The sequence below is a fragment of the Trachurus trachurus genome, assembly GCF_905171665.1.
Source record: "Trachurus trachurus genome assembly, chromosome: 16".
In the NCBI taxonomy this organism is placed as follows: Eukaryota; Metazoa; Chordata; class Actinopteri; order Carangiformes; family Carangidae; genus Trachurus; species Trachurus trachurus.
Window position 1 is genome coordinate 7,412,207 of NC_139902.1, and position 13,372 is coordinate 7,425,578.

General features: G+C 44.1%; 1 protein-coding gene across 1 annotated transcript; it reads right to left on the reverse strand.

The window, feature by feature from the left end:
• Positions 1-7,742: 7,742 nt before the first annotated feature.
• On the reverse strand, positions 7,743-13,077 carry mex3a (mex-3 RNA binding family member A; the record flags this gene model as incomplete). The annotated part of the gene is given in 5 exon segments (XM_083989030.1): positions 7,743-8,902; positions 12,344-12,923; positions 12,925-12,978; positions 12,980-13,032; positions 13,035-13,077. Coding segments are annotated over 5 exon segments (1,890 nt in total).
• Positions 13,078-13,372: the final 295 nt, after the last annotated feature.

Sequence of the window (13,372 nt, forward strand, 5' to 3'; positions counted from 1 at the left end):
AAAGACTTCTTTTTTTTTTCCATCCATCAAAGTTGACGGTCAGCCACAGAGGGCCACAGTGGCGACCCTCTTTCACTGTTCACAGAAACTAATGCCAGGTGATGCTGGCCCAAAAACTAATGCACTACGACCACTATTAGACCGGTATGAAACACCTCTACTGTGCTGGAAAAATTGGAAACGCTACCAAAGACAAACTGTCAGACTGTATTGGCCTCTTTGGAAAAGGTTGCGAGTTTCACCAGCAAGCACCACTTCAATCCCCATCCTTTACATGCAGCAGAAAATGTGCCATTGTAGTGTTTTTGTCAAGTTTTTTTTTTTTTTTTTTCCTTTTATCTGTATCAACTCTTACACAAACTAAGAACTTCAAGTTAATTCATATGAGGTGCGAACAGTCTTTCATCACTATCAGGTAACTGAGAACTCCAACTTTGTATGTGGGGACTGAAATGGTCTTTTTGCCTGGCTCCAAACTCATGTCAACTTTCCAGTTTCCAAAGAGACTCCAACTATGAAAATCTACAGAGGAGGAACAGCCCAAGTGCGCCGGCGTTAAACGATAACGCGGGACCTGCGCCGTTCCTCCTATCTAAGTGACCATACAACATACATGCAACCTAGTACGGTAATGAATCTGTTGTGTGTATATGTGTGCATCTAGTTACATAGATCTACTACACAGTGCGCTCTTGTCCGCTCCTAGATGCCTCCGCTCAATCCGCACGCTTCACCCAGTTAACACATCAGGGAAAGTCTCTCATTAAGACTTTCTTTAAGCTGATTATTCTCTGCTGCTATCGATCACAAACTGTCTGAGTAGTAGATGTAGAAAATGTATGAATGAAAAGTGTACAAGTTATGTGTGGCCCCTATTGGCGAGAGGGGTCACGGCTACCTCATTCATTCCAAGCGTTGCAGTCGTAACATGTTTTATACGTTTGATAAGTAAAAGCGAGTTTAGATTACAGAGGAAATGAGTAATGCGTTTCAGTCAGTAACATGGGGTTAGTTGAAGGGGAGAAAGGGGTTACAGCAAGCAGCACTGCACAAAGAATGCTGATGCAGGAAAAATATATAATTGAGGCACAAAATTGATGCTCTGTGACTAAAATATCTCCAAATTCTAAAAAATATTATATTATTTTCTGTAATTATTCCATTGTGAATGCACTGATGTTGACGTAGTGCATGTCGAAGTTAAAATTTAAGCTATGGGGAACTCACCGTGGTTCCATCTACTTCATTCACGACAAAGTACACGGAAAAGACGAGCATCCATAACTTTCATAAATAAAACTTCTAAACTTCTTTTCTCATTTTTACTTATTAGTAGAAACTGACTTCCCTGTGTTTAGAAATATATTAACTTCTTGTAATTTTAATTAAAAAACAAAATGTCTTGAGGTTACTCATAAATATGTTGCTTCATTTTTTAACTTTTCATAAATAACATCCAGATACTGACTTTTTTTTCCTCTGCTTTCTATGAAATAATAACCCATGTTAGCAAAATAGATTTGAGAAACTGTAATATGTTTTTTTTATTCTTTTTTAAGTTACTTTCTATAAATGTATGTGGAAGAACTCAAATATAGTCTACGTTGAAAACCTGTCGCAAATTCTTTCCAAAAAACAAACAAAAACTTAAAGCTCACTTGAAAATTGACAAAACAATAAGCATAAGGAGTGCATTAAGTTGAGTGGTCTTTTTTTACATTCAAATGCATTACTTGCTCAATGTGTGATTTTCGACAGGTTGGTACAATTGCTTAAGTGCATCCATTGAAAATAAGGATTTCCTATCACTCCTTAATAGGGATTCTACATAAATGCATAAAGACCTTTTCATATCAAGAGAAGAAAAACATCAACAGTTTCTACCATTACTATAATAGTAAGCTTAATACAATATTGTAAATAATACTAACAAGAACTTAATGAATCAAATGTCACTGTGAGTCACCCCGCCCCTTTGTCGCTCCACTGAATTAAAAAGTTTTTCATACTGGGTGATTTGGACAAATGAAACTTACGCCTTAGCATATTCTTAAGAATCATAATTAAACTTTATGTATCAATTAGTTAAACTACACGGTAAATATATGATTTTAAACCGATGTCAACTTTAAGGTCTTAAAGCTTTTTATACACTTCAGGTATCAGGCTGATGAATTCTTTATGTGATCTTAACTTTTTTTTCTGATAAATCTTACCTACTGTACTATATTTTACTAACATGCAGTTAAACTCAAGGATACAGTTAATGGCTCTGGAAACGATATCAACTTGAACCACAGTGTTGTTTTGTTCACTGTTACGCTGTCGCCTTGTTTACATCGAAGGTAATCCCTTACTGTTTACTCCGAGGGTCTTAAAAGTGAGGAATTCAGCTTTAATTTTTCACTGGCTTGTCATTGTCAAAACGATTCTCTCTCAGCCTGATTTTTTTCCCTATTTTTTAATTACTTGGGCAGTTTCTTTTAATCGCAACTTCTCAAGCTCGGTCAAGTTTTTCAGAAAGATTAAGACATTCCCTGGACTGTGGTTCCCCCCACCCCCCAACGATCTAACCAGGACAATAGAAAACTACTCAAAGGACTGTGTAAGTGCCAGGATGTGCTGTAAGCTGGTCTCTTTGGGAGAAGTAAGTCTGTTACCGGCGCCTCTGTAGTATTAAACTAATCTTACAACACTGAAACATAATATGCCTTTATTTCACAGATATCGACTGAGTGGCCTCTAAGACTTTTGGGTAAACAGAGAAATTCTAACCTATGTGATTATTTCTTAATTCAATAAACTCTAAACCAAGCAGATTTTTCGTGTTAAAATAAGTTAACTCAAGTGATAAGTTAGTTCATGTCCTCTCCTTGTAATTTGTTCTTTGGCTATGTCTGACCTTTTTCCTTCCAAAACAATACAGATGAAAAAGTAGGTGCAACACAAGTATCAAATAGAGCCATGAGATCGGAAAACTCAGTATCGTCACGATGTAAACAGAACTCATCTTAAGATATGCTATAAGTAACTCGCCTGCCCCTGTGTGTAATTGAACGTAAAGTAATGAGCGCAAAGAATCAAAGCTCCTCACATGGTCAGCATGATCTCAGTGAGAGAGTGACTGGTACAGTACATCATATCACGCTGCCCTGCCCCCCTGCTTCTCGCTGCTGTGTATGTTTCTCGACCAAAGCCTTCAAGACATCAGTCTATCATAAGCAAAGTCACAAGCCCCTGCTTTTTTTTTTTTTGCTTTTAACAAAACGGGACAAACGTCGGTGCTCATGCTCTGGTCTGGGATGTTTGTTTACACTTGAGCGATCACCTCTACAGCTCAGTGAGATACGCCCCCCACCCACCCAAAGTCGTCATTTCAGTGCTACCAGGCAGAAGGATTCTCTAAGTTTGTCCTGACCCCACTTCTGTGATCTGATTGATATTCAACGTAAAAAAGAAAAAAAGTAAAACAATCGAATGACTGAGACCCTGATGAACACAGTGCGAACAATCACTTAATCCTGAAACTGTTGCTAATTAATTCTATCTGTTTCTACACTGGCATGGATCCATAATGAATTTCAAGCAGATATGAGACAGAAATGCTGAAGCATTATCCTAATAATCAAGGTCAATGTCTGAATAGAATATTATTTAAAGAACTGACTAAGCAGGCTCCTCTGTTTATTGTCCCAGTATAGTCCTATTATTGCTTTTCATCCTAATATACATAGAAACTGATTTATTCAGTAGGGGTTAAGTTATTACACGTATTATTCATTTGAGTTTTTATTTGAGATTGGATTTATACATCAGCGTCTTCATAAAGGATATTAATTATTACAGTTTATAGTAGTGTCTGGTTAATTTCTCATTTATATATTTGGATGAAATACTAAGTTAATCAGTTTAAATAATATTTCTTAAATGTATGGATCTATCTAATATACTATTATCGTCAAAAGGATGATGGGACACATATATAAAAGATTTACTCTCCCTAAAACCCAGAAACATTTTTGAATTCCATATGCTAGAAACATTGACAATGACACTTTCAGTTTGTAAAAATAATCAAAACCTCACTTCAAGCGGGCCTTTGTCTGGATGTTCATAACTGATACACATACTGTATTTACATAGATGCTCAGAGTGCTTTCCCATAAAGTACAATACTCATTAACTTATACAGCGTCTAAACTGGGAGAATCTCCAATAAGCCCTCTCTTCATTAAACCAGTGCAAAACTCAAGCAAGTCCTCAGCATTGACTAAATGGACGAGAGGTCTCCCAAATTACCACTAGTACTACTGTAGTATTAAGAAGAACAAGAACCACCATAATACAAAAAATGATAGGGAATCCTTATGTGCATGTCTTTCAAATTCTATGAAATATATTTCACCATCAGTGGTCGGTTTGGTATTAATCAAATGCGCATGTTTTGTTATAAGGTGCTTTACTCTGTGTTTTAAGTAAAGTGTTCTAAGGGCCTAATTTCCTGAATCCCTCTAATCCCTACCCGAGCATTTTGATTCACATTCTTTACTCCAAAAATAAGGACTTTAAAAGTTGTTAAGTGGGCGGTACTGTCAAAGGCCAAAGTTGCTACCTTGTATGCCAAAGTAATGACAATATTCTAATAAAAAAGATTAAGGCAGAAAACAAAATAACAAAAATACTAAGTTCAAAGAGCAGTGTCATACTGCCTTGAATTTGACGTTGAAAGCTTAGGCCAAACCACTGTGCAATTTCTCCAGCCATAAAAAAACTATTCTTTATTTCTATATCTGATAGATTTCAAGGTACTTTTGCAAGTACAGTGCTTTCCCTGCAGGCCTCGTGTGATGCGAGCGGTCTGCTGCGTTTTGTATGTTGTTTGTAAAAAAAAAAACAAAGAAAAGAAAAAGGAGGAGGGACCTTTTGCATCTTAAATGACGCAATTTGTTATCGCTAATTTTTTCTCTGAGACAGAAGCCGAGTTGAATTGTTCTCCAGTACGAGACAAGAAAGGCCTGCTGCATCACCAGTGTTCCCTGTCTCCACTACTGGGCCACATGTGACAGCTCAAAACTCACTGCTACACTTGAATGATCAATAAAACTGCTAGATCTGCAGGGTCTCGTTTATATTGGAGCCTTCTTCTCTGTTTCTCCAGCCAAAATGACCCCCCCCACCTTACCCCTTACCCCTTATCATTCAACAGCTTTAATCCCTACCCCCATCCCCTCTCCTCTAGCCCTCTGAAATCCCCAGGCTGGGGCTAAGGCAGACACAGAGGGTGTGTAATTTGATTCAGCATGAGTGCTGGTTAAATGGGGCGTTTCCTCTGCTTTCCTGTCAATTACAATTGTCTGATTTCATTCTGGAAGCTCAAAGCGAGTGGGGGGGGGCTGCTATTGGCTGAAGCCCGGGTGTCCATAGTGAAGGGGCAGCTGCAGGATGTCCCATACAGTAGCGAGCTGACACGGAGGGAGGGGAGAGGGGGGCTGGAGGTAAAGAGGGACCAGGGCTTTATGGAAACGTCGATCTGCACTGGCTCTGTCACACAAAACAGTGCCAGTGCAGATTTCAGGGCAGTGAAGCTGGGGACTGGTGGGGAGGGGGGTGGTGGTGGTGGTGATGGGGAGGGGGGTGATAAGATCTTTTGTAGGTGAACGCCAACATTTCCATCATTTGTAAAGGCTATATGGCAAATTGTGTGGCATTAACGTTGGAAGCAGGTAACTGGTGTTATCTCCAGATAACTGCAGATAATTTATTTTGCTCCAAAGCCTCCCCTCATTTCACAGGCGCTGCCAAATCCAGCTACTGTCTTTCAAATTTTCTATGTGTGTGTGTGTGTTTTGGGACAAAAGAGGCCCCCTCTCCCCAGTAGGGATAGCTCAGAGCAGCAGAAAAGGAAAGGAAAAAAGGGGGGGAGGAAGAGGGGCAAGAGAGGGAGCGGAAGGAGGGGGGTCCTATTCGCCCAGCTGCAACCAGACCATCCAGCCCCCTCTGTGCTTGTAACAGTGGGGCGGGGCAGTAAGGGGGCTCGCTGCGGGACCCTGTCCTACCCCTCATAACAGCTCCAGAGTCCCCACACGGTCCGCACCTGGACCAGCCCCATTTGCCTAATTATCAATGAGTAGATCCAGGCCGTGTCAGAGCACTCTGCAGCCCACGCCGCTAGCCCAGCCCAGACAATACGCCCCACTCAGAGAGGCCTTCGGAAAGCAAACGATCGAAACTGTAAGCGGGGGGAGACATAAAAGCCACTCCCAAAAGAAAAAGGGAGAGAAAGAAAAGGGGGCTAGGCAAAGACCTCCAACTTGGGGTCACAGTCGCAGTGTGCCATGAAACACCTGCTCCTGTACAGCTTTGCTAATTACAGGGGGAGACAGCAGGCCCCTTGGAGCTCGCACTTAATGCCGTTAGTAATGGGGTGTACGTGGAGTACGTCGGATTACTGATTTGGGACCGTGTTTTTTTTTTTTTTACAGTGTCAACTATTCCAAATCTGAGTCTGCAGCTGATTCAGGAAACATTTTACAGTTTTTTGCCTCGGCTTCTGTCCACATCCTAATTCTCCTCCTTATTTACAGTGCACACCTCAGAGAAAGCGCTTGTTGACTGGAGCTCTTGCTTTTGTCTTCTATCGTTCAGCGACTGTGGCTAAATGACCACACAAGACAATAAAGCGCGGTTAAGGTGGCTTTGAAACAAGTCCATCGGGGAGACAGATGTCGAGAACTAGCCAACTGGATGAATTCCAAGGCTTTCGGCCTCACAAATTAAATCAGTGCTTTAAGCCAACCGAGGGACCACATGCTTTTCAAGCGCCACGAGGAGCAAGCTTTACTGAATCTTTTCAACAAACTGCAGTGACCAAAGTGTAATCAATGGCTACTGGAAAGAAAATTTTACTCATACTCTCTACACAACTTTCATCTATCTTGTGAATAATGATACCAATAAAATGCAACCAATTACTATAAATAAATGATGTAATGCCTAATCTTTTTTTTTTTTTAGCCTCAATCTGGTTTACAAGACTACAGGTACAAGAATGAAATCAGGGGCTGTTTTTGTTTCCTCATGAAGATCACAAGGCTTTGACTTGGATCAGTTGATTCATTTTCATTTTTGTGAAAATGAAATGTCTCTTTTTTTGGACCAATTATATCAAACCACAATCACAGTAAGACTGAAAAGAGGCTGGATTCACCTTCACATCAGCTTTTGAAATTTCAGGTATGATTGACAATCCTATTTTAGACCAAGATGATTGTAAGGTGCAATGAAAATTCTGTGTTTTTTTTTCCTTCTAATAACAACATTGACTGTAGGTCAGTCAGGTGCAGATTGGGTACCTCAACAATCATCTTCTTCCTTCAATATAAACCCACTTCATGGTAAAATAAAAATTTGAATAATAAAATGTTCACATTACTACCTCTGCCTACACTGTGATTCATGAATGAAAAACAGCAGCAGTCAAAAAACTGAAAATGCAGGGTACTATACTTCTCTTATAAACAAAACTTTTATAAAATATATATGCATATATATATATAAAAGAAAAACTTAAAAATATTTCTTATACTTTTTAGTAAAGCAAGCAGTGCCTTCTAAAATATCTGCTTGATTGTTTTTAAATTTTCTGAAAAACAAAAATGTGTATTATAATAATAATCATAATAACAGTAAATAATTATTGAACAAACACTGACAAAACTAATGATAAAAACTGATGTGGTTCCTTAAGAGAATATTCGGATGGCCTGTGTGACCTGGGTGTGGCACACTGGGCACTCCGGGTGGTTGAGCTCACAGATTCGGATGGCACACTCCATGCAGAAGAGGTTATGGCCACAGGGCACCAAGGCAGCCGTCACTTTGCTCTCAAAGCAGGTCATGCAGTCCCGCACAGTGGCCGGTGGCGAGTCCGGCACTGGCAGACGGCCTGGGAAACCCTCGCCGGCAGAGGTGGGCTCACTGTGGGCGCGGCGGGCCTGGGCGTGAGGTGAGCCGGCTACGGGCACAATGCTGGTGACTGAAGAGTTGTTGGTGCTTCCACCTCCGCAGGAATCGGGTAAGCCAGGAGAGAGTCTGGTCAGAGGGAGCGGGAGGCCTCCAAAGCTCTTGGAGCGCTGCTGGGCGTAGAAGGCCACCTGTTTGGGGTAGTCGGGGTCACCCCAGCTCTGGGTTCCCTCGGATCCAAAATAAGAGCAAGGCTTTTCTCCGGAGCTGGAGAAGTTGCCCTTGTTGTAGATTCCCCCTCCCTCGCCGCCTCCTCCTCCTCCCCCTCCTCCTCCGACCATGGCATCTGAGAAGTTCTGGCGATAGCTGCTGGTGAGGGGCTTGCGCTGGCCCCCCTGCAGCCCCCACACCTGCTGTAGCCGGCTCTCCAGACCACCGCTGCTGCCCGCCGGGCTGCTCCCACCGTTCGGCCCCAGACAGTCGTTCTCGTTGTTGTGGTCGTGCAGGCCTCCTGTTCGGAAGGCGATGTGTGCTTCGATCTCCTCGCGGGCGCGCTCGGCGTTGCTCGGCGACCCCGTGATTTCAAAGACGGGGTCGCGGTCTCGACTGGGCGTGACGATGTAGGTGCAGGTCTGCTGCTGGATGCGTTTGATGGTGGAGCCTTTGGGCCCCACGACCAGCCCCACGACACGGTATGGCACTCTCACCTGAATGGTGGTCTGACCCGGCAAAGGTGTGGGCGGGGAGCCGCTAAAAGACACTCCCAGCTTGTTGCGGGATGCCCGGAGCATGGAGAAGTGCTCTGCAGCAGAGATGATTTCACGGCGGGCCAGTGCAACATCCTCCTTCCGGCCAGTGATTAAGAACACAGGCTCCTCTCCTCTAACCGGGGTTTTGATGTAGGTGTTGGTCTTGGCCCGCAGGGCTTTGATCTTGCAACCTGCAAACAGCAAGATATATTTTAAAATAAGTAAATATGAAACATCAACTCTGTCCTGCATCTTACAAAGGTTACAAGTGAGAACATGGAGCAGAAATCCTCAACCTTCCTTTTGTTCAGCATAAATTCAGACTTGTTATTGACATGTTGCAGGTTTTTACAAGCAACATACACAGACTAATCACCATAATTTATGGGGCTTCCGGCAACAAAGCGTTACCGGGTAAAGTTATTTATTTGCTGGAAATCGGACACTCAACTTGGTAAGAGACGGATGGGCGGTGCAGAGGTATTCGCCAGCATAGACATGGCTGTTTTGGAGGCCTGCAAGAGCTCCTGCAGATGCAATATATCTGCTGTATGCTGGCGAGCAATCACTTTCTGACCTCTCCTTGAACTTACAAGATCATGCAGTCAACCCACATATGCCTCGTTTTTGGGCCATTTATTGCTCTACATCTGCAGGGTTTTTGATCGGTGTGCTATAGTTTAGTCTGTGAAGTGCTTCTCGGGGCAGAGGCTCACAAATTACCTGACATTATACACAGCAAATCAGCAATTACTCAGGAGGATGGCCAAGTACGTTTGAGGTCAAAAAGAACACGGTAAGGGAAAGATGTAGCGGCTCTGTTTATGTTACTCCCCCCTTCGAAGAATGCATCAAGCACCACGCGGGTCGGTTTTCATTCAGAAACCCGAGCAGCCTCCTCATTAAGACCTCCACATTTATTGACGAGTTAAACGTGCCTTTCTCGTCTCAGCCCTGTCTTAAAGAGACCGGTGCGACTCGCCATTGGACAGGCGAGAATCATCAGGCATCCTATTCAGCAGGACTAATCTGAGCACATCGGATCTGACTCCAGGTGCCTTAGATCACACAACGCATCATTGCATTTTCCGTCTGAAAATCACAGCAGCAGGTATCAGAAGGTTTAACGGCACCTTAAGTTGACGACGGATGTCTCCAACGGCTGCTAAATAGGCCCACTTTGTTCAGGAACACTTGCTTCTCAGGGACTAGTGACCCAGACAGAAGGATAGTGATACTCTGAAGGCTTGGTGCTGCTCATCTGAAAATACCTTTTTTATGGCTGTTGACTAATAGGCCTGCTCATGTCACAGGGGATCAAAGAGCAATTGTCAAATTCCCCTTTTTTTCGACCTACACTGCAGCTTTTAATTAATCCAAATTAATGTCTCATTGAAAGAATTATCTGTAAACAAAATAGGCAAAGATTAATTAATCGCAACAAGAAATTAAGGTCACTGGAGGCAAATTAAAACTGTTAAACTGTGGTGTAAGAGGTGCCTGTGATGGAAAACAAAGCCACCCTTGATCTGAAGAGCTCCAGGGGAAGGTACAAGAGCATCCTCGGATATCGACGCCTGTGACTCCGATGGGCGAAAACAATCGTACCCCCCCATCCCTTCCTTCATGACAGGATGCCCCGTTTGCCAGATTCACCAGGCGGTGTGCTGAGAGGAAGGGGCTGCGTCTGTAGTGCCAACTTAATGAAGGGCCTGAATCAAAAGCAGCTCATCTCAAATCCCCCCAAATCAGCACTTCTTCTCGGTCAAGGCGAAAGGGCCCTCTCGCTGCACTTGTGCTCACCGGATCCACCCTCCGGCTGCCTTCGGTTACCCCATTAAAATTCAAAACTTACACTTCAGAGTAAAGAACGGGAGCCGCAATGGGAGACAAGGGGCACTTAACGGCACAAACTAAATCCACATTGCCAGAGCATCGGTTTAAAAAAAAAAAAAAAAAAAGAAAGAAAGAAAGAAAAGAAGTCATCTCAACTCCTCTGAACCCTCTGTGATGTTATTCCACACCTGTTTGTTTTTGTTGCAAGCTAAATCAGGATTGCTAATGGTACCTCACCCACCCTGCAGTCTTTGTACTTTCCCTCTCTCTGCCCCCCCCTCCCCAACCAACCCCAAGCCCCTATTTCTCCCTCTCCTGACAGGCAACCATGTGGTATTGAGAGTGTGCAGTGAAGTGGGGCTCATGAGGAGCCCCTTGTGTTGAGCTCCAAGGCGTGACTCCCATTCAGCTTTTAGATGCTATACTGCCCTTCCGTTCCCCATCCTTGTTTTTCCTGCCCCCTCTCACCCATGGGTTCATCACATCGGTTAACAATGGGTGCAGCCAACATAGACAACACCACCAAGCAGAAGAAAGAAGACGAAAAAGAAAGAAAAAAGAAAAAAACTTATTCTGTTTCCTTGCTTTAAAACCAGTTTAGGTTCAAGCTTGTTCGTAGCCGGTTGTACATAAATATGGATCACTTGATAACATCTTTACTGCAAATGAGCACAAACAACTTAACATTATGTTGTTGTTTCCCCCCTTTATTTAAAAAAAAAAAAAGGATTCCCTGCTCCTGGTACAACTTCTCGCTGAGTCACCCTTTAAGACCATCCCGTGTGCCAAGCAGCCACACTGTCTTAGTGCGCCCCTCCCCTCATCCCCCGACTTTCACACCTTTGTTTGACAGCTGCTGTCATTCAACTTCAGCTCTTTGTTCAATAATAGAAAAAAAACAACTGTAAGAGAAAGAAGCTGAATCTATAATATGTCTGGAATTGAACTTTCCAACTCCCTCATTTGGAAAGAAGAAAAAAAAAACAAGGGGGGACCACGCTGCTGCTCTATTGTCCAATTGTGTCACTGGGGCAGTGCGCAACATAAACAACGAGCTGGATAAATGTGGAAGGAGGCAAAACATCTTCCACCGCTGAGGCCACACGTCTGATTTATTTTTATTTTTTATATTTTTTTATTTTATTCCTTTCTGGGAGGGTGGTGGTGTTTTCTTAACGATCAGATTCAAAGTGAAAGACAATCCTCCCTTCGCCAGCAGCCGCACGTTGCCTTTTTGAACAGTCTGGCGCGTCTCAGACGACAAAGGAAGCAAGTGGCTGCTCCACTGTGTCTGTGCGCTGACATTGATGGCGTGGATGTAGAATAATTCGCCCAGGAGGGAACGAGGGGGCTCTCTTTTCGTTGCCTCTGATCAAATCCAACTCTAACGCTACTATGTATTCAAATATATATAAATATATCTACAGGAATGGAAAAAAAAAAAAAAAAAAAGCACAAAGCGGCTAACGACTTGTTCCATTGCACGAGTGTTTAACGACGAGTGCACGGGAACTTGCAACATTGTAGGAGAAAAAAGTGGGAGGCTGATGTCTCGGGGGAGTACAAAAAACACGCGAGCACACACACACATACACTCACGCACACACACACACATTCACGCACACACACACACACACACCACTCCCTTTTCTTTGTCAAATAACACCAGGTAACAGTAAGGGAACCAAAAAAACAAAGCACGCGGAGGGGAAGCAGAGCAAGGGGGGGAATGCGGCACTGTTAGCGGGATAAAAGCACAAGTTTGGAGGGAAATTATTTGCAAGCCAGCGGTTTACCTTGTCTCCCCACTATTTCGGCCACATGTTCAGAGCTGGGCACTGGGACGCATTCTGTTATGTTGCAGCCTCGTCCTTTCGTCTCACTTGAGGAGCTCTCGTACAGGGCGCACAACTTGCTCTTCCCTTGCAGAATCGCCGTGTCTCCGCCGCCGCCGACGCTGTTGGTGTGGTTGTGGTGGTTGTTGTTATTGTTACTCCGGTCCTGTACTCCTGTTGTTGGGGCTCCGCCGCCGTCCTCGCCTTCCCCGAGCCCCAGCAGAGACAACTGGCCCAGCGCGACCCTGAGGGCACGGGAGTCGTCTTCCTCCTCGTCGGGCGGCACAAGGAGACCTTCGCTTCCGAAGCCGGAGCCGGCCAGATCCCCGCCGTAGCCCCCATTTTTCTCCATGATCCCTGCTAGAACCAGCAGGCTAGGCATGGCTAACAAAAGAGTGTGTGAGACAAAGACAGGGGAAAGAGACTGGAGAAACAGCACCCGTGCCGCCTCCTCCTCCTCGCCCCCTCCTCCTTCCGATTCCCCCCTTTGCGCTAGTCCCTCCCATAGACCGGCCCCCTCTCTCTCGATCCGCCAGACTTTTCAGTACAGTAGTCTCTCTCCGAGCTCCGGGCGAACGGGACACAAGGCCGTCTGCACGATAGATGGGGCTGGGCGATGTGTTGCTCCACCCAGTCTGGTTTACACAGCTCCCCTCCTCGCCGAGACAAAACGAGCCGCCCTCCCGTTGTACCATTCCGTCTCAGGTTCCCGAGCCTGTGGCACCTTCATGTCCAGCTTCCTCCACACAAAAAGAGAGAAAGAAAAAAAAGAAAAAAAAAAATCCATCGGTTACCTCGTGCACCGCACTCGTTTTAACGCAGAGCCGTGTTGTTTCCATCCCGGAGCTGCAGCGTGAAGCCCGAAAACCGCAATTATTATTATTATTATTATTATTTTTTTGTGTGTGCCAACTTATGTAAGAATGGCCATCCAGGATGTAAACAGTTGCGTATCAAAAGGTGCAAGTACAGTGCGCACATGGTCGTGTA